The sequence below is a fragment of the Podarcis muralis genome, chromosome 5, assembly GCF_964188315.1.
Source record: "Podarcis muralis chromosome 5, rPodMur119.hap1.1, whole genome shotgun sequence".
Classification (NCBI taxonomy): domain Eukaryota; kingdom Metazoa; phylum Chordata; class Lepidosauria; order Squamata; family Lacertidae; genus Podarcis; species Podarcis muralis.
In genome coordinates, this window is record NC_135659.1 from 49,408,056 (window position 1) to 49,430,318 (window position 22,263).

Here is a 22,263-nt window from a genome sequence, read left to right on the forward strand (position 1 = left end):
CTTAGGTGCAAGTTACAATCTTGTAGTGTTACTTTGCCATTTCTAAAATGGAAATAAAACTGATTCACCACACAGGATTGTTGTGAAGGCAACACACAAAGTTTGTAGAGCATTTTAGACACTTAGTACTCTAGTTGTATGTCATTGTTCCTTCTACTTGATGGGAATAAAAAAGAGGGGCATCCGTAGAAGAGGTCTCCTCACGTATGTAGAAAAATGTTGATTTTGAATTCTTAAAAAGAAAAGAGGGGAGGGTGGCAACAGGTCAATGAGAACTGAGCATGCTCAGTGGCCTGCATGTGCCATGAAATGTTAAGAGCAGTTCAGCAACAGTTGAAGAAGAGAGAGAGAAATAGCCAGAAAAAGGAAATGTGAGGGGAAGGAGGGAGGGAGGAACTAGCCTGTTCAAATCCCAGCCAGTTTGTAGAATGACTGAAGAACAATAGAAACCATGGTCTTGTTATATTAAATTATTAAAACACTGAATAAACAGTGTCCCAGCATTACTATTTTTCAAACGTATATATTTATTGTTGCAATGAATAAAAAGTGAATTCATTTAAAAACATTATTGTGTACTAACTTTATAACAGTTTTCTGTATTTTCTCAATTAATGGAGCCTAACATTACATCAATTAGCATGGGAGAGGGCCCAAAAAAATGAGGTTTGAAAGGAGTCCTCATGCTCTTAAAGGTTGAGAACCCTCTGTAGACAATACTGAGCTAGGTGGACTGATGATCTGACCCAGTATAAGGCGACTTCCTGTGTTCATTTGTAGAGAGAAGGTGATGGTAAAAAGAGAGGGGAAATAATATTAGATACTGATAAACTTATACCCTGCGAATGAACAGAATACAAAAGCAGTATGCAGCTAATCAAATCAGCCTACTACTGATCCCTCTTCAGTCAGTTGCAGAAGGTCAGGAAAAAATGTAATTCAAAGGAAATGCTGGAACCAAATGTATGTTTTCTTGATAGTCAAGATTGCTTCCCTGAGACAACTACCTTCTTTAGAGGTTAATGATCTTCTCTGTTAGGCTCAAATGGCTTTCTCCAGTCTCCTTTGGTGGGACAGCATCTCCACCTCTTTCATGAAACGAAGGCATAATTCATCCTGCCATGGTAATGCCACACACTGAACTGCCACAGGGAGCCCCACAGCACCTTTCACAGCCTGCAAGAGATGTTCAAAGAGCAGAGTTACTGGGAATGCTTAGGCTCTGGGTCTCAAACTTTCTAGAGTGATGCACCCTGATCCTGTGCCTGTTTCCTCTGAAGTAAATCCTACTGACTTCAGTAGGGCTTACTTCCAAGTAAGCATGCATAATAAGGCAGAAAACTTAGGGTCACAGACTTCACCCTCTGAAGACAAGCTGAGGTCAATCATCAAGCTTTGCCCATCTATCAAAGAGTAGACTCCTGATCTCTCTCTCTCTCTCTCTCTCTCTCTCTCTCTCTCTCTCTCTCTCTCTCTCTCTCTGCTATTGTGTGCCTGCATGGACAGGGAACATCAGGACTGCTCTCTGACATTGAACTGTAGTCAACGTTCAGGGTAAGTTGGGCTGTTAGCCAAATAATTCACCAAATAATTCGCTGCTATCCCCTTTCTTTTGCTTGAAGATGGATTCAGACAACCATTTGTGCCCTGTTGGTCACTTAATATGCAATGAACAAGTTTTAAGGATTGCATTATTTGCCTAAAAATGTTGTAATTTGACCCCCTTGCTGTTACAAAATGAACACAGTCCTGAATGTTGCCGCTATTGTCTGCAACTCTTGTCTCAAGCCCCCTGTCATAAACTCTTCCTTCCTTAAAGAAAGAGGACAGAAGCAGTCAGTTGGGATCAGAGAGATGTTGCTATGATTCTCTATTTCTCATGCACAGTATTTCACCTAAAGCTGAAACAATTTTGCATCAAAACATTATACAGTCATACCTCGGCTCCCAAACGCCTTGGGAGTCAAACATTCCGGCTCCCAAACAATCAAAAACTGGAAGTGATTGTTCTGGTTTTCGAATGTTCTTTGGGAAGCTGAATGTCCACCGGGGCTTCCGCAGCTTCCAGTTGGCTGCAGGAGCTTCCTGCAGCCAATCAGAAGCCATGCTTTGGAAGTCAAACATTTTGGAAGTCAAAGGGACTTTCAGAACGGATTCTGTTCAACTTCCAAGGTACGACTGTATAATGAATGTCTTTTTGCAATTGTTCCTTCTTCAAATATCCTCTGGGTGTATACCTTTGCTGTTTGGCATCATCATCTGACACCCACTGATTGTGCAGTAGTAATAAACATGTGGCAGTATTTCACAGGTGCAGTACTAGACATATTTCAAAGTGACATGTAGCAGTCACCATTTAACAACCGAGGTCCAAACAACATTACCTTAAATGCATGGCCACACCAAATCCACATCTCCTGTAACTGTTTAGTTGCAGCATATGTGGGGCATGTCGTCATCATGCCCAGTGTTTCTCCATTTCCATTCCACATCACGGGATGTTGCTTATGAGGGATATGAAGAAGCTGAACGTGATGATGGCATTGCATCATTCATGCCCTTATAGCAGTTAGTATTGGACAGTTTTGATAGATGATTTGCAATAGTATTTATTTAGTAAATTTATATGTTATATCATCTTAACTGATTTATGCAATAGACAATTTCCGGTGTTGATGTCAAAGTTCGATTCTGAAATCAAATACCACATTGTGGGATCATACAATTTGACATAAAAATCCAAGTTTTGAAAGCCACTGAACTTGAAATGTTCAGCTCAGACATCGCTTAAATCCAAACCCCTGTGTTGCAATACAGAATAATCTCCACAAATACAGCCGCAACATGTGGCTAATGAATATAGTAAATGTGTTATTACTAGTAGTAGAATGTCATCCAAAATTTACAATTCATCAACTTCAAAATAATATATATATATCAGTCCATAGCCAAGAAGTAGTCAATGTATTTGAACCGCTTAAATCCAGACAGACCTCTTTCAGGCTCTTATCCCAGGGGTCACCAAAGTGTCCTCGGTGCTGTCCCAGCTCCTCTTCATCAGCCTCTGTAACGGTAGTGACTGGCACAACTCCAGCAGGAAAGTTCAAAAGATTGTACAGCATGGTATACGAGATGGCAGCTGGGGGGAAAGAATACGCAGAAGAAGCAGTCTGATGGAATCCAAGAAGTAACGACATATACACAGAGAGAAAACTACCCCCAACCTACAGCCTGAAGTGGTGACAGGTTAGCCACATTAGTGAAAACGAGGCCCAGTTTACAGACCCATCCCAGAAAATCAGGAATAGCTGCACTGCCTCAGTATTGGCTTATAATGGAGAATGGCAAAAACAGATTCTGGGCCTTACTGCAAGTCCAGTCCTATTTCAGAACTGTCCTAATTCTTAACAGATACTCAATAATCTTCATAATTAATTTTTTTTTAAGTGATAGAAATATACATACTCTGTGAATAATGAGGCTTACCCAATAGTTTTGAGGGATATCTAAGATTAAAGGCAGGTCCCAGAACTGGACAGAGGACAACATCAAGCTTGCTTTTCTTCCACTGGTCAACAAACTTTTTACGATAAGCCTGAATGTGCAGTGCAAGAGCATGTTAGAGTTTAGATGAGCAGTTAGAAAGAGTCTGGAAACTGCAGGGGTTGTTATCTGTTGAGAACAATACTGCCAGCATAATCCACCTTATTTCAAGTGACATTTCTCCAATGCATAGATATATCCATTAAGCTGCATACAATATCTCTATTGAAAGTGAATTAGTTTGGGTGCAGCTGTAAGAGGGAGGTGTCTGTAAGAGTCTCTCAGGTACCTTAGGCCTTGGTCATTTAAAATTTTACAGGTCATACTCCCTCCCCAACCTGCTGGGTTGCTAAAGTGCAAATTTAAACCCTGATTAGATGACAAAACTAGTATGTAGTGCTGCGAACCAGATTTGACTGAATTCTGAACCTATTTGGCCCAATTTGCATCCTGTCTAAATTGGGTTGAAGCAGGTGCAAAATACTACCAGTCTGATTGGCTTGTAACAAATTGATTTGTTGTTGTTGTTGTTTAGTCATTTAGTCGTGTCCGACTCTTCATGACCCCATGGACCAGAGCACGCCAGGCACTCCTGTCTTCCACTGCCTCCCGCAGTTTGGTCAGGCTCATGTTTGTAGCTTCGCAAACACTATCCAGCCATCTCGTCCTCTGTTATCCCCTTCTCCTTGTGCCCTTCACAATTGATTTGTAGAGATGTGTATAGATAGATCTGTAGTAGTAGTAGTAGTAGTAGTAGTAATTTATTTATACCCCGCCCATCTGGCTGGCTTTCCTCAGCCACTCTGGGCAGCTTCCAACAAAATATTAAAATACAATGGTCAGTTAAACATTAAAAACATGTAGCTCAAAACAGTCTCTCAGAAAGCCAGACAGAGTGTCTCCCAAGTGTTGCAATTGTTAATTACAACAACATATAAGGAGAACACAGAGGTGCCAACTTCTCTGGAGGATTGAGAGGACCAGCTTGCTAGATGGCAAATGAGTGGGACCCCTTCCTCAACTCAGTGTCAGAAGACAAAGCCAGTGTCCGAAGTAGAGCTTTAGGGTTGGCTATGATATGACCTAGGGGAAGAAAGGTTGCAGGCTGGAACAGGCAGCAAGCTGAAGGCTGATTTCTGGTTGAAATCAAGGCTGCAGCTATGAGAGGCCCTTTGGACCGCCTCTCCTGGTATGTCCCACAGAGAAATCTACGGTCTGCAAATAAAAACATCCTAAAGATCCCAGGCCACAAAGAGGTTAGGCTGGCCTCAACTAGAGCCAGGGCCTTCTCGGTCGCGGCTCCAATCTGGTGGAACACTCTGTCACAAGAGACTAGGGCCCTGCAGGACCTGACATCCTTCCGCAGGGCCTGCAAGACAGAGCTGTTCCACCAGGTCTTTGGTCAGGGCGCAGCCTGACCCCCTCCTCTGGCAATCGGCAATATGCACAGAATTTGGCTTGATGGTTGCCATTAATTTGATTTTAATTTAATTTGATTTAATTAATTTTATAATGAATGTTTTAGAATGTCGGATTATTTTGATTGTTGTTAGCCGCCCTGAGCCCAGCTTCGGCTGCGGAGGGCAGGATATAAATAAAATTTATTATTATTATTATTATTATTATTATTATTATTATTATTATTGGGGTGTTAGTGCTGTGAACCCTCCATTGTAGGCTCAATTTGTATATATGCGTAACTAAACCATATATCATAAAGACACCCCCGTCTCCGCTGTGCCTCATTCCTAAAAGGAAACACAAACCTTGGGTAAGCACACCTGGAACCCCTGGAATCTTGAACTGCATTAAGATCAGGGTGGCATGCAATAATACAGTGGTGCCTCGCAAGACGAAATTAATTCGTTCCGCAAGTTTTTTCTTCTTGCGAGTTTTTCGTCTTGCGATGCACGGTTTCCCATAGGAATGCATTGAAAATCAATTAATGCGTTCCTAGGGAAACCACCTTCAGACCAGGTCCGGGGACAGTCTGTTCCCCGACCTCTTCTGAAGGCTGGGGGGGGGGGGGAACAAGGGCTTTTTTCCCACTGCCAGCCTTCAGAAGGCTGTTCTGAAGGCTGGCGGTGGGAAAAAAAGCCCTTCTTCCCACCTCCCGCCCCGCAAGCTCCGGGGACAGGAGGGCTTTGCTGCCGACCGCCAGCATTTTAAAAGCCCCTGCTGTCCCGGGGCGATTTTAAAATGCTGGCGGGCGGGAGCGAAGTCTCTGCTGTCCCGGGGAGATTTTAAAATGCTGGGGGGCGGGAGCGAACGCTTCGCTCCCGCCCGCCAACATTTTAAGATCGCCCGGGGCAGCAGAGACTTCTCGCCCAAAGCAAGGGGAGCTCTCCGAAGGGCTCCCCGTGCTTCGGGCGACAGGCTGCCGCCCCAAGCCTCGCGCACCCGGTGGGACCTCCTGCCGGGTGCGCGAGGCTTGCAGACACTCGCCCGAAGCAGGGGAAGCCCTCCGGAGGGCTCCCCGTGCTTCGGGTGACAGGCTGCCGCCCCAAGCCTCGCGCACCCGGCGGGACCTCCTGCCGGGTGCGCGAGGCTTGCAGACACTCGCCCGAAGCAGGGGAAGCCCTCCGGAGGGCTCCCCGTGCTTCGGGTGACAGGCTGCCGCCCCAAGCCTCGCGCACCCGGCGGGACCTCCTGCCGGGCGCGCGAGGCTTGCAGGCACTCGCCCAAAGCAAGGGGAGCTCTCTGAAGGGCTCCCCGTGCTTCGGGTGACAGGCTGCCGCCCCAAGCCTCGCGCACCCGGCGGGACCTCCTGCCGGGCGCGCGAGGCTTGCAGACACTCGCCCAAAGATTTTAAAATGCTGGGGGTCGGGAGCGAAGTGTTCGCTCCCGCCCGCCAGCATTTTAAGATCGCCCGGGGCAGCGGAGAAGTCTCCGCTGTCCCGGGAAGGCAGGCGGGGGGGGGGGAGCAAAGACTTTTGCCCCCCGCCAGCCTTCAGAAGAGGTCCAGGACCTCTTCTGAAGGCCGGCTGTGGGCGAAAGTCTTTGCTCCCGACCGCCAGCAATTTAAAACAGGTCCCCGGAGATTTCCCTATGGGCTTTCGTCTTGCGAAGCAAGCCCATAGGGAAATTCGTCTTGCGAAGCGCCTCCGAAACAGAAAACCCTTTCGTCTTGCGGGTTTTCCGTCTTGCGAGGCATTCGTCTTGCGGGGTACCACTGTATATTCACAGAGATGTGGGCACTACTCTTAAAACTGGCTGCTACCCTTGGAGTGAAATTCATATAATACAGTTTCTGTATTAAAACTGATTTCTCAGCCCAGATTAAGCTTTGCTTTTTATTTGTCCTCCCCACCACCACCACCACCACACACACAAAAAATGTTACCATCACTTTGTCATTCAGCTCCCACAGGCAATTCACAGACCTGAAACATGCAAGACATAATAAACAGCTGATAATATTAAAATGACAGAAGACTGTCACTGCAAGATCATAAGTACCTAAGACAAGACAAGCTTGAGGCTGGCCAAGGCATCCTTATTGTACAGATTTTCATTATCCCACATTCTAGAGCATCAAAGTTCTATTTAACATAATGAATGCCTTTTATTTTCAGACCTCACATCCAGCTCCAAAGGGTTCCTGATTTTCACACTGTTATCTGGCAATGTTCATTCCTGGAGTACCACAAGCAAGTGCTGCTGAATCTGAAGTCATACTAGCTCAAGGTTGAACAATACTGATAAGACTTTGAGTTAACTACAGCAGCAGGAAATCTAGTTCAGAAGGAGGTTGGGGAAATCAACCTCCCCGCCCTCCATCTTATGTAAGGCACCATCCCTTACATCTTGTGCAGGCCTCATTTATGTATTTTTTGTCAGAATCTATTGCACCTCTTACCTTACTCCACACAGTGCATTGAGATGGCTGGCCAGTCTCGGAAACTAGAATGTAAACAAAACTGGATCCATTAGGACTAGTAGATTTTCCCCCTTCATATGCAAATTTCCCCCCTAGTATATGCAAATATACTAGCCAGAGGTTACTCTTGCTCATGGGCCATTGCAGTCCCGTCTACCAGCTCTACAGATTTCTATAGGCTATCTGGCTCCAACAGCAGGTCTACCACCTCCTAAACTAAGCATGATGGAGGATAGAACTAGCGGTATCTGGCCTAGGATGAACAAACCAGGTGTCTACCTGGACTTCCCTTCATTTCAAAACTGCAGTTGGAACAGAGTCTTAACAGCCAGTTACTTGGTAGATGTGCTATTCTTATTTCTGTCCCAGCTGCTAAATTCTTCATTCCTCCTGTGTACTAGATTGATAAATCTGCTATCTTTCTTTTCTTGTGCCTACCATCAGAACCTCTGTCCCTCTAGTTTTACAATATTTCCCACCCCTCAATACCATCATGTCCTGAACTACAGTGATAAGAGTTGGCACGGTGATTGTTCCAGATAATAATGGAAGAAATTAATTATTTATTATTAATAATAATTTAATTATTAATACAAAATTTATTTACAAAAGTAAATAACCACCTAAAAGTGAATAACCTCCTAAACCAGGCCTTTGGCCCTCCAGATGTTGCTGAACCACAACTCCCATCATTCCTAGCTATTGATCATGATTGCTAAGGGTGATGGGAATTGTAGGTCAGCAACAACTGGTGGGCTAAAGTTTCCCCACTCCCAATCTAAGTAAAATGGTCGGGCCCTACAATATCTCAGAATACATAATCTCTAAATAGCTTCTGTGGTAGCTCTAGTGGAAGAAATGCACATAAATGACACACCCATTGTAGCTCATTTCTCATTTTACACACATTTTATAATAAGAACATTGTTCAAAAATGTTGTTCTTAAACTTCTCTCTGGAGCAGCAGCAGCAGCACGAGATTAGTAATATAAATGAAACCTAAAGAGGTCCAAGACTCACCCAGGGTTTGACAAACTTGGCCAAAACTTTCCTCACCAATTTCGGGATTCTAAGATGAGCCACTTGGGGTTTCAAGCATGGGTCGACTATATCTCTTTCACTGGAAGGCAACAGAGGAAGAAGGTGACATAGGGCAATCCAGTTCTCTTTTGCACAGAAAACATTGATTTCTCACAAAAATGTACTGCAGCATGATGATGATGATGATGATGATGATGATAATAATAATAATAATAATAATAATAATAATAATAATAATAATATATTTATACCCTGCCCACTCTGGACGACTCCCAACAGAATGTTAAAAGCACGATAAAGCATCAAACATTAAAAACTTCCCTAAACATGGCTGCCTTCAGATGTCTTCTAAAAGTCAGATAGCTGTGTGATTAACATACAAAATTTGCTCTCCTGGGATGTGGTGACTACAGCCATTCAGTTAAATGGCTTTAAAGGGGGGTTAGACAGATTCATGGAGGACTGGACTATCAAGTTGCTACTAGTCCAGATGGTTAAATGCAACTTTCACATTCAGAGACAAAATACAACTTGCTGAGGAACAGTGGAAGTGGGATATCACCCTCATGTTCTTCATTTGGGCTACCCAGAGGCATTTGGCCGGTTCCTGTGAAAACAAAATGCTGGGCTCGATGACCTTTAATCTGATCTGACAGGATATTTCAAGGAAGTTTCCCATGCTAAGAATGCTGTATTAATTGGCAAGTCCCTTTCCACAGTACTGTTGAATAGTGAACTAATTTGACTCCTTCAGAGTTTGACTCTGAAGGTTGAGATGTACTATGCGGCAGGAAGTGACATCATTGGCTGCTCCACCCTCAGGCAGCAAAATGTCTTGAACCAGCCATGCTTTGAATACCTGGACAGCATTATTTGATTAAGGTTCTTGTCCTCCTCTTTGCTCTTCTCTTGTAGTGCCTTTTAAGAGTCATGGTTACTTACAACATAGCCAACAGAGTTGAACCTCCATCAGCAAAAAGGCCTTTGATATAAAGTTCATCTATGGCATAGTCCACTGAAGGTGGGGTGAAGGGAACGAGCTGCAAAAAAAAAGGGTTGGTCACTGAGCAAGTATCAGGTGCCAATTCATTGACTCAAAGTCTTCTTTCACAAGCACATCCCAACTTTCTGCTCCAGACAGAGGTCAAGATTAATTCTTTCCCCATCTGCTGTTTGTCTGCTCGGAATGCAGACACATGCACAGAACATCTTTCCTTCCTAAGACATACAAGATACAAGATATGAGCCAAATTTGTAGTGTGCAGTCCACCTCCACCACCTTCCCCTGCCACTAAGTGGGCAGCATGATAGAGCAGTAGAAGACTATGCATGGTGTGAAGAAAGTGGTAGAGAAAAGTGTTTCTTCCTCTCTCCTAAATCTAGAACCCATGCGTGTCCAATGAAGCTGAATGTTGGAAGAGTCAGGACGGACAAATGAAAGTACTTATTCACACAGGGCATATTTAAACTATGGAATTCTCTTCCACAGGAGGCAGCGTTGGCCACCATCTTGGATTAGACAAATTCATTGATAATAAGGCTATGAATGGCAACCAGCCACGAATTCTCCCTATGTTCTCCCTCCACTGTTGAGGCAGTGTGCTTCTGAATACTGGTTTCTGGGAGTTGCAAGTGGGGAGGGTGTTCTTGTGCTTGGATCCTGCATGTGGGCTTCCTATAAGCAACTGGTTAGCCCCGTGAGAACAGGATGATGACTTGGTTGGAGGACGGCACTGCAAGATTCAGAGAAGTGCAAATTTCAAGGATGGCTGTGTTTCAGTTCATGTATTGCTACAGAATTAGCTAAGTCCACCTATAAATAAATGCAAACTGAATTCATTCCTTAGGGTGACAATGCATTTACATTAAATATCTTTTATTTCTTTTGGTCTTTCTTTCTCAATTAGTTATCCAAGTATGTGTGTAGTTAGGACTGGTACTGTAGAGAGCCAGGAGGGAATTAATTACCTCTAAAATGGCAATTTACCCCAAAATGGAAGGCGCCGTGAAGCTGACAAAGACCCTTTTTAGATTTTTCCAGAGTTCCAGCTTCCAATAAAACTGTATTCTGCAGGCTGAGCACCTCAGCGCTTAACAACAGCCATTTATAGACTGCTTCTGGAACTGGATTGAATGTACTGCGTAAGTAGAGCCCACCATCTTGCAATTAACTTTCTTTGTACTTGGCTACTTATATAAATCAAAGGGCAACAGTCCCAAAGCTACACACCGTATGGCCAGCTTCTTGGAGAAGCTTCTTGGTTTCATGCACAGCCCGCCTCATACAGGGAGGGAGCAAAAAATAGCCATCAGTGTCATAATAGCCAATCCGAAGTGGCGTGGAACTAGAGTATACCTAGGAGAGAAGAGAGAGAACCTTCAGGTAATATCATCAATGGATAGATAGATTCGGAATCAATTTGTGGAAATCAGAATTGGTGGGAGGGAGGAATTGCTTTCGTACTGTGCATTAAACTGGATATCTCAAAGATCACAGAGCTGCTACCAAAACCAGCAGTCACATAAACAGTTAAACTAGAGCACTAGAGTAGAGCGTTGGTTTGGGATTGGGGAGATTCAGAATAGTCATGACGCCATGAAGCTTATTGGGTTATCACCATTTTTCAGCCCAGGGATGGGGAACCCTTTTCATCCTAATGTCACATTTCCTTCTGGGGAATCTGCCAAGGACCACATAACAATGGTGTACAGAGCCAGAGTCAAAAGTGGGAGGAGCAACTAATGTGAACAGCAATGTCTGTACACAGTAGAGTAGTTTCTACAAACACTCACATACCTCTCTCTATGCTTTATCCCAACAAGCAATAAGTATTCTCAGAGTTCAAGGACACAAAAACCAAAGCCTTAATTGTTATCAGGAACTGAAATTTATAGCAGAACATATCCTTCAAATTGAAAGGTAATATATAAAATTGCTTGGGCTTGCTTAACACTCATGGGCAAAGCTCCATTATTTGTTCAATGTATGAAAGAGCAGGATAATAATGCTATATTACAGAGCTGTTTACTTTCAGTGTATGGAGAAGTTTTGGTGCAAAAGATAAAAGTGGGGAATCAGGTTAATGCAGAATGAGTAAAATTAATAGTAGGGAAAGGGGGAGAAAGTCCTTAGGCAACATAGGTTGCTACCAAGGCACTCTCTACAATGACTCTGGCAATGGCTACCAAATTCAGGAGCAGTGTCTACAGCTACAGGAGCAATGGGGTTCTCTAACATATCACCCAAAACATTCCCACACACTGAACAATTCACAATGTAATCTTTTATGTACCTCTTCATTGAAAAACACAGGTGGAACGAAGGGATCCAGCTGGAACATGTCATCACATAAGAGAGCCTTCATGCACAGAGCTAGACTTTCCACATCCCTTGCCATTGGGCCCACTGTTCCTGGAACTTCAATTGAAAAGAGAAGGTGAACATGGTTGCACATCATGCACAACCCATAGGATATGGGGTTGTCAGATATGGAATGATGACCATCTAACAGAACGACAGAAGTGCATTCTAATCCCTAACCTTTTTTTTAAAAGTTTGCATTTTTTAAAGGCAAAGGGTGAATGAACGAGTGAACATACAACTGCACCAAATAAATGGGTGAAGAACCCAACTGAAGTATGGTGGGGGGAGAAAGTGAGAGCAGGTTCCGCTTTTAACTTGCTAGTCAAAAACAATATAACTTTCAAGCTGGAATGATACCTGGGCCAGACATTGTTTAAATTTTACCCAACATTCATCACTTTGTGGAGATCATATCCTCACCCCACCAATGTGGTTGAAAGGCGTCTTTCAATTACACATTCAACCACCGCACCTACCCAATAATCATCTGCCACAGCACATACATGCCCTTTTTGCATTCAATCAAAAGTGATCCTTCAGACCTTTCTGAATTTGGATAGAAAAGGAAGAGGTCCTTTACCTGTGAGAATTCCATCAATGGGGCCCCTTACTCCTAAATTGCTGTAGAACAGAGAAATGTCAGAACAAGCAGCTGGTAAAAAAGTAAATCTGATACATGGACAATTCTGCTGCCACCAGAACTACTGCCAGCTTCTTGGAGGATGGCCACCCAAACAACACATTATGTTCAATGCATGCTCAGACTGGCTACTTTTGTTGAAAGAAAAGCATTTGTGGAGCCCTAAGCCATATCAAGGCCCTGCCTTGGTTTCCTGTCGAAAATTGCCCCCAGCTATTTGCCCCAAAGGTGCTATTTACCAGACATGAAAGCAATGCCATAAACCAACTCTCCCCATGCTGGTGCCTTCCAGATGTTTTGGACTATAAATAACTCTCATGACCTAATGAAACCATCCGAGGTTTTATTCTGTGGTTAGTTGTGACAAGAAAGATACAAGAATAATAATGAAACAGAACCTAACCTCTTCAATGGGGGGGGGGGGGAATGAAATCAGTTCACTATCACTGAATCAGATAGATTTCCCCAATTATTAATTGAATTTATATCCTGCCCTTCCTTCTGAAAGAAAGGATATACACAATAATTTATCAGAAGAAGTTTTCTTAGCAGCAAATTTATGCAAATAATGGAAAATTGTCTTTATGTATGCTGCTGAGTCAATTAGTTCACACTCAGAAAGGCGAAATCAATGTCCATTTGCCAGGCTTCCCCAGCTGCATAAATGGGGTGCTGCCTGGGTGTGTGTTTAATTTTTAAATATATCTGCTGGGTTGTTGTTGTTGTTGTTGTTGCACTTTTAACTGGCTTTAAGCTTTTTTTAATTGTGCATCACCTTGAGATGCTTGTGTGTAAGGTGATTAATAATAATGAACAACAACAACAATTATACTATAAGCTGAACTATGCACAGTAAATATTTTTAAAAGGGAAAGGATTTATGGGATTTGAGAGAGGCTGGCATGTCTGATGAGTATTGCAATCAGCATAATATTCACATGCATTTGCTATGCTAAAACCACACCAGATAGAAATGGGAGTAATTTTATGGCTTTTAACCATGCTTAACCAGGATTCCTGGCTTAGCATGGCATCCGAATCAGGGATAATTATGTGTTTTGCTTACACAAACCACAACAGGTAAGCCAAAACACACCTTAGCTTAACATCAAAGTTTGTTTGGAAGGAAAAATCCTATAACCCCCAGTTTGGACATAACACACCTTATTAAATCAGATATTATGTTGCAAACTGTCTAAAGATTTTGTGAATATAGCCATGTATATTGTTAGTCCTGTTATTGTTTAATGTAATCAATATAATTTGTGGGAATGGGAGAAGGATGAGTGACTTTTTGGAAAGATGGTTCTGCAAGGTTACCAGAATCATGAAAAGCAAGTTCCAATGTCTAATAGTGATAAAGAAGAGATTGTTTAACATTAGATTAAAGGAAATCCACATTCCTTGGGAGATAAGGCTGCACATGCCAATTTGCTTAGACCCTCAGAGCACCGGGATGAGAACAGAGATTATGATCTTTGAGTTCTGTAGCCAGAAAAGGTTTTGCATTTAGATGGGGGTCTGAAAGATGCAAGGATCTTGCAATCTCAAAAATTTCCATGTCAATCTTGCAACACAGATCATATCTACAATTAAGACTGCACCACATAATAAAAAACTGAGTTGATGGTATAAGAGTTGTGGCATCAGAACAATCTTCGAGTGAAGATCACTGCAAGAAAGGTTCACCATGGTCCAGTTCCACCAACTCTTGAACCATGTTCAAGTTCACAGTAAATATTAACTATGGTTTACCACAATTTTTAAACTGTGCCATCAAGCAGATCACTTCCCTAAGAAGTTCGAGAGCTACTCAGGAAGTCATTCATCATCTTTCCCAACGAAGTCTCCAATATTTATATTATGAGAGAGAATTTTCATGCTTCGTAGCAACGAATGCCATTCATTTGCTACGATATTATCAGTACATACCTCAGTCTGCCTGCTGTTGGCTTCAGCCCACAAAGACCACAGAAGCTAGAGGGTAGACGGATACTTCCACCCAAATCTGATCCAAATCCCAGGATGGACCCTCCTGAAGCTATTAGGGCACCTTCCCCTCCAGATGATCCACCAGGGCCTCTCTTATGATCACGAGGATTCACTGTCTGGCCAAAAGTAGAGTTGCTGCAGTCATAGCTACAAGACGGTAGAAATACAGCAGTTACCCATTTGTTTGTTAGAAGGCAATCATGGCACTTGCTAAAAATAAATGCCTGTTGAACTCACAATGGAACTGCAGATAAGTAGCATACAAAATACTAACACCCTGTATTGGACATGTGCCATCAACCAGACTATAATGGGCTGAAAACAGAGGACAGGTACAAGCAGCCATATCTTGGCAACAAGTTTAGGCAGGCCCGGCCCACTGACAAGGCAGGGTGAGGCACTCACCTTGAGCCGCAGAAGCCTCAAACGGCGAAATAGGATATACCACCCTTAAGTTTAGGCAATTTTTTTAATGACCAAGCAACAGAACTGTGGTACTAACCATATTCGAAAGAGCAAAAATACTCATAATACTAATTTAGCCTGGAATTTCCAAGAATGCATTCCATTGTAGAGCTACATTTCAAAATAGGCTACCAGGGCTGTTAACCAAGTGCTAGAGTGGTTGACAGATCCAAATAACGGCAGACTTCTGTATTTGCAAAGATAGTGGAATGGCCATTATAGGTTGTATTCAACTAACTTTTACTGTGAAGAGGAGACACATGGAAATTAAGGAACCTAAATTAGCCATGGTCATTAATCTCAGTGGGTCTACTCTGAGTAAAAATTAGTTAAATGCAACCCATGTGTCTTTCTTCACTAGAGGCCTCAGTGCAACCTGATACCTGACTAGCACTCAATGCAGTTTCATCTGAATGTCTGTTGCCCTGCTGCATCTTAAGATCCTTCAACCCACATCCCTCTCACCTATGCTAGATACAGAGCCAAAGGCTTGTCCCTGTTTTACATCACCATCATCATCATCATCATCATCATCATCATCACCAGTTTATTTATTTAATTTCTATACTGCCCTATACCTGAAGGTCTCAGGGCAGTTCACATAAAATAACAAATACATAAAATCAAAACAAAAGCAACAACCCAATTTAAAAAACCCCCAAACAACATTGTTACTATCTACACTCTTTGTGTCAAAGATGACTGCAAACTCCTGGAGGAACAAAATAAACACAGATTCGCCATCTGAAAAGATGGTTACGTTACACTTGGTGGCCAAAACCAAATCATTGGCATTGTCCAACACTTCCTCCAGCTTGCTAATCTTCTCTTTCTCCTTTAAAAAGCTACCATTTCCAGAAGTCCCACCAGCTGCTCACCACCCAGAGCAGGCAGCACTGTGGGACTTTCTAGGGAACAATGGGAGTTGATGATGTTCCATCACTCTTGGAGGGAATTGAATGGCCAGCCTGGGTGCCCACAGTGTTCACATGGTACATATCAACCTATCTCATACCCATCACTGGTAATGAATAATGTGCCTCAGGATCTGACATTTTGAGTCAGTGAAAAACTTTTACATGTATGATTTCATTTTGTTAAAAAGTCAGAGTGAATTGATTCAGTACACAAGGTTGACTTGCACCAGTACACAAAAAAGCATATGCAACTTACTTCAATAAGGATTGTGGGACATTGGTGATTACAAATGGATTTGCTCCCTGTCTTTTTAACACCTCGACCAGCACACTGTCCTCTTCTGCCAAGGCACCAAGTGACTGGACAAGGCCACATGTTGATAAATGACCCTAGAAGCAAAGAAGCTTGTTAAATGCCTGGGTGGTTGTGGCTGTTTTTCAAACTATTAGAGAAACAGTTCTAAAACAAAACTCTGAACTAGCTCTGTATTTTGATAACTATCCAACACCATACCCTGCTTACGGGCATTTTCTGCTAGGTATTCTAACAAAGAATTCTGTGCAACTTGAAAGCATTCTTAATAATAGCACACTTTGCACTGCCATCTCAGTATACGCTGCAATATCAAATAGCTGGACGGTCAACAGTTTTTTGTTGTGCTGTTTTGAAGTTCTAACCATAATCTTACAAAGCTTTCTTATATGAATCCCAGCTTTGCTGCCCTAGGCGTTTAGTAGTCCATCTGCACCCAACTCTAGATAACCATTGTGACTCAGAGAAATGGAATCACCTTATATGCAATGTGGTCCTTGATACTGACAGGCACACCATACAGCAAGCCCCTTTCCTTCTGTTTCTTCAGCTCCTGGAGATGTTGCTCACATTCTGGAATAAAATGGCGCACGCAGTTCACCTCCTGGTGAACTGCCAAAGCCTTTTCAGTGAAAAGCAAGGGAAACAAGGTGGGGAATGAATTAGTAATAGATATGTGTCCCTTTGATACAGTGTTTTGCATTCTTCAGATATCTAAATCCAAATGAACTTCTCTGCTACGTCAACCCTAAGCAGAACTAAGAGTGCAGGGGAAGCCAGACATTCCAACCAAGATACCTTTGGTGGGGCTGGGGACATAGTGTGTCTGTGGCCACACAAAATCTTACTAGCCTGGAAGAAGCAATACTTAGATTCTTACAAATGAGCTACTGCATACTCTGATTCTACAAGAATGCATCCAACAACAGATTACTACACGGTTAATATTAAAATACTGAATCCTACACAGGACCAGCTCTACCATTAGGCAGAGTGAGGCAGCAGCCTTGGGCAGCAGATGCCAGAAGGTGGGGAGTGGCACCAAGGATTCAAAACAGAGCTGGGTATGTCATGTGGCCTGCCTCATTCACTCTAAGCTACCTTGCAGCCTTTAGGAATAGTGGAGAAAGCTGTCCCGTGAGTGGTGTAACTAAGGTTCAGTTGCCAGTCCAGTTAGCTTCTGTATTTGAAATTTGAGAGGGAAGAGAAAAGTGCCATTCTTTCCTCAACCTCAGGCACCAAACTGTCTTGGACTGGCCCTGATCATACCGTTGTTGCTCCCCCAACCCCCAACTTACTGAAGAGTAATGGATCTTAACTGTGGGAAATCCGGAGAGGGAGAGAGTAAGTGATCATGATCTGGCAAAACTATGCTTTAGACCTGAAAGTGTAGACTGAGACACCCAAGACCTAAACAAGTATTCCTAATTGTAAGAGGTGGTGTTGGGAATTTCAACTAAATTAGGAAAAACAAGTTTGTGCAAATTTGCTGAAATAATCCTGATTGCATAGTGCAGGGTTATGTCCAAATATTTTGACTACTGTGAATATGGGCATTTTTGTCCTAGAGGGACCTATTAAATAAACTATGTATTGATTTATCCGAAAATATTTCTATGCTGCCAAATACAATTTTAAAAGTATCAAGATGGCGAAGAACACAACATATCATTCTTCTCACCTTTTCCATGTAAGTGTAAAGGACGCTTTCTGGAGACAAGGACCCTTCCTTCAGCTTCTCCACTAGCTCTGCCAGAGGCAGTGAAAGGACATGAGCGGCTTGTACCCCAGGATTCTGTGGAGACAGCATACCGCATGGCAATTCTCGTGGACTATGTGAAAAGGGGATGGGGAGCTGAGCCCTGGGACCTCTCTATCCAGACCTCAGAACTCACCTCCTCCTTAGGCCACACCCCTCTCCCAAGGCCACACCCCTCACTGGCACTGAGCAGCAGTCTCCTCAAGTGCTCTTGCATGGCACTCATCTGTGCTTGAACTTTGACAATGACTTCTGCATGCATGCCTGGATAAAGACTGGAGAGATGTTGGGGGAGTGGGGTATACACACTTTTGATGTTTTGCATAGCTGGAGTGCAATCTACTGTTAAAAAGGCAGGAATCATATCCCTTGCTTTGTCTGCTCCCCAACTGCTTCCCCCAGCCTATCTTGGGCATGTTGTCTCTGGAAGGTTGCCCTCTAGGGCAGTGTTTCTCAACCTTTTTCTGACCGTGGCCCCCTTCCAACCTTATTTCTTTCCTCCCCTGTCCTACCAGTAGAAAGGTAGCTATTTTGTTTGTAAACAGGACATGTTTTATTTAAATTTTTTATAATTATATAACTTATATAATTTCACCTGTGGCCCCCTTGGAATATCCTGGGGGGCAGTGCCAGATTTACATATAAGCTACACAAGCTATAGCTTAGCGCCCCACTCTCTTGGAGTGTCCCAAAAAAAAAATTAAGGGGAAAAAACTGGGTGTACATTTCCAAAATATAAGATAAAAAACAAATAAAATAAAACCTACATACAGTAACAGTGTTTTATGTTGTGTAGGCTCCTATGATGTAAGTAATGGGCCCCACGTGCTAGCCTGCTCGCCAAAATATCACTGGTTTGCTCATTTCTATATATAGGGTGCCTATGTTCTGCATGGACTGGTTGCATGGCAACATGTGCAAATGGCTTTAGATACCTATTAGGTCCATAAATTACAATACAGTGGTACCTCGGGTTAAGTACTTAATTCATTCCGGAGGTCCGTACTTAACCTGAAACTGTTCTTAACCTGAAGCACCACTTTAGCTAATGGGGCCTCCTTCTGCTGCCGCACCACCGGAGCATGATTTCTGTTCTCATCCTGAAGCAAAGTTCTTACCCTGAAGCACTATTTCTGGGTTAGCGGAGTGTGTACCCTGAAGCGTATGTAACCCGAGTTACCACTGTATAGCATATATTCAACACAAAAAACACTGACAATTTGTTGTTGACAAAGGACAGCTGGACCAGTAGCTATGGGCCTCATCAAACTTAAATCTGGTCCTGCTGGGGGGTCCCAAGTGGCCATATCCCTGCCCCCCCCCAGTTGAGAAACACTGCTCTAGGGAATGAAGTCTTTGGGCCAATAAGAGTTGCCCACTCCTTCTGTAGAGTTTTGTTAATGTCAAACATTTACTAGGCTTTCTATTTCAGTTGTTCCCAGACGACAACAATCAAAATCTGATCATACTAAAAATGTGATTGTTCACTGAAATTCTTTTCTTTGTCAAACAATTATTCCAACCTGTGTCACTATAACAGAAGTCTACGGTGGGAATATCACACACATATCCAAGAGATGTATACCTGCTGTTTAAACTCCTGAACAACTTTTTCCATTTGACCCAAGCCATGCTCTCTCTTCCTTCTTGCCTCTTGTATTTGTTTTTTGATCCTATTCTGGCCCATCCATCTGAATGCCAAGAAAGCTGCAGCTGTGCTGCTGGTCAGAGCAAGGACAATGTGAAGGTCAATCTTAACCTGAGGCCATGACTGCTTCAACCATTCGTGGATCATAGTGGAAGCACTCTGCAACTTTCTAGAGTCAGATCAGCAGACAGTATTTGTGGGGTTCTGAAAAGACAGCACAAAAATAACGTGAAGGCCAAATAATTCCATCAAGTTACTCTATATGCACTGTTCTCCACTAGCTGCAGTCAATTTCATATGTCCCCAAATGCACAGGAACACATTTACAGCCTTCACCTCAAGCGAATGCTGACAATGAACTTGGAGAGCAGGACTGGCCCAAGACATTTTCCTCCCTGAGGCAAAGGACAATATGACACCCCACCCCCCACAATTCCATGTACAGAAGCCAACTTCACCAGCAGTCAAACCCTATAGTTCTTTCAGTAGAGCATGAGACTTTCAACCCCAGGTTCGTAAGTTCAAGCCCTATGTCAGGCAATTCTATGATTCAAAACCGATGATGGCACAGTGGTGGACTTTGGGTTTTGAAATTTCAGTGACACCCTGTGTGATGCCAAAATTTGGCACACACACCAGTCCTGCCTCTCGCCTTCTGTTCTAAGTCACTGCTGAAGCACCCCTGTGGCGCACTCTCAGCTCGGCTCTCAGTGTGGGTGAAACAGTCATCCTCTCCTAAACCATAGCTGTCAACCTTCCCTTTTTTTTGCGGGAAATTCCCTTATTCCAGCGCCGGTTCCTGCTGCTTCCTGCTGCTATCCCGGATTGTTAGATATCCCGGAGACTGTCCCCGGGACAAGTGAGGCTGCTGATCCCTTATTTTTGAGGCTGCTGATCCCTTATTTTCAAATCTGAAAGTTGACAGCTATGCCCTAAACCTGCCTCTGGATGGAGCTGAATCCTCCTTTGCACCTGAGACAGCAAGCAAGATTAGATGTCTCAGGACAAGCCATGTGGCAACAGAAGGAAATGGCTGGGGAATTCAAGAATGGCTGCAGGCTGCCGCTCCCCTGCTAGCCTCTGCTGCTGACGGACACCTCACTTTGCCTAATGCCCTACTTGGAAGTATGAACTTCAGGTGTGATTCTGTGTGGCTGAATGCAACAATAAGCATGTTTCTTCCTTCTTCCCACCTCTCTCTCCCTCTTGCCTCAAACACACACATTATAAGCATATTTCATGCTATTTAGGTGAAATGTAATGAATTTTTAAAAAGCATTTTCAAAATAAGCAATTTTAAAAATAAAAGGAAATGCCTCATTTGGGTTAGAGTTCCACATAGTGATAGGGGGGGAAACATGTTTTTCTACATTTTAAGTAGATAGATAAGGATGGAGACAGTTTAACTCTCCCCTGGAGGCCCTCTGGAAAGATTCTCAGATAGCCTTTTCAGTAACTCATCCCTCCTTTCAGTGGAACAAGCTAAGGACTCTGAATACAGAGTGCTTGGCACGGTCCTACAATTTCACTGCCCTGTACCTACCCATTGTGAAGTGGACACAACTAAGGCAGGCTCACCAAATACATACAGAATTAGGTGCTTTCTCCTCAGTTCAATATTATGGAGTTAATTATTACATCTGCCGATTTAATAAAAGCAGGATTTTAATTCATTTAAAAAATAAATAGATCTAGCTTTCCTGCTTGGATAGTGCAAAGTTGAGGACCCTGTGGCCCTCCCAATGTTGCTGGGCTGCAACGCCCACCATACCATTCTGAGGCTGATGGGAGCTGGAGACCAACAACATGTGGAAGACTGCAGGGTCCCTATCCTGGAATAGTGAAGTCATCCAGTTTCTACCTCCTGACTAGCCCTGGACATATATGGGCAGAGTTGGACATACATACATACATACATACATACATACATACATACATACATCAGCAGCCTATGCACACAGAGAGAGAAAGATCCCAGCATGTGCACATTGAAAGAAACAGCACAACAACCTTGGTCAAGCATCTGCTATACATGCAGTAGATTCGACATTAAATCTTTAGCAATTCCAGATTGGTTCTAAAATCCCAGAGAGTCACTGCCAATCAATATACTGGCCCAATGATCTGACTCAGTATAAGGGAGTTTCCTATGGACTCCTGGAGACACTGCACTACCTTCCTTCTTCCTCTGACTCCACCCTCCCTTTTCCTTGTATAAATGTGTATCATGTAGATGCGTTTTCCAGACTCTTGCCCAAATGCACAACCACATAAGTCAAATTCTTAAATCTCACTTTGTCTGTCTCACGCTCTCTAATTTTCTTCCCTTACAAAAAAGCCACACTTACCTTCTCCTCTAATCTCCTTCTCTTTCCTTGAAGCTAAGGAATTGCCCAAGCTGTTCAGCATTCAGAGTGGGTGGCTCCAGGGAATGCAGCCAATGGGGTAGGGGTTCAGCAAGTGATCTTTTTCCTACTCCAGGAAGCACTACATGTGTGTTTGTTTCAATCAACTCTTATAGCGGAAATCCAGTAATTTGATTCATGAGGAATTACAGTGCAAGGTTCTTGTTGTTTGACACAGGCTCAGACTAGTTCTGGGGCTACTCACATAGTACAGACTTCCAGCCTACAGGATCACCATTTCTAACAACAACATAAGGTAGGAGGAATTCAACGGCTGAAGCTTTCCCAGTTCAGAG

The 22,263-nt window shown here is 43.2% G+C and overlaps 1 protein-coding gene across 1 annotated transcript; it reads right to left on the bottom strand.

The window, feature by feature from the left end:
- Positions 1–584: 584 nt before the first annotated feature.
- LOC114598447 (vitamin D3 hydroxylase-associated protein-like) lies at positions 585–19,762 on the bottom strand. Its single transcript, XM_077928767.1, has 15 exons — positions 19,500–19,762; positions 17,837–17,950; positions 16,634–16,777; positions 16,099–16,232; positions 14,401–14,607; positions 12,409–12,449; positions 11,758–11,882; positions 10,695–10,820; positions 9,407–9,504; positions 8,444–8,543; positions 7,403–7,446; positions 6,887–6,926; positions 3,487–3,595; positions 2,994–3,139; positions 585–1,176 (listed from the first exon to the last, which is right to left on the bottom strand). Exons 1-15 carry the CDS (start codon positions 19,707–19,709, stop codon positions 1,042–1,044), a joined length of 1,773 nt encoding a protein of 590 aa, XP_077784893.1. The 5' UTR covers positions 19,710–19,762; the 3' UTR covers positions 585–1,041.
- Between the last annotated feature and the right edge of the window lie 2,501 nt (positions 19,763–22,263).

Excerpts from the sequence above, each read along its gene's own strand:
- LOC114598447 (XM_077928767.1), bottom strand. The coding sequence starts at position 19,709 with ATGATCCACGAATGGTTGAAGCAGTCATGGCCTCAGGTTAAGATTGAC. Across the intron at positions 14,608-16,098 it reads GTCCCACAATCCTTATTGAA|CTATGACTGCAGCAACTCTA; the intron begins GTAAGTTGCATA and ends ACCGTCTTGTAG. Across the intron at positions 12,450-14,400 it reads CCAACAGCAGGCAGACTGAG|CAATTTAGGAGTAAGGGGCC; the intron begins GTATGTACTGAT and ends TCTGTTCTACAG.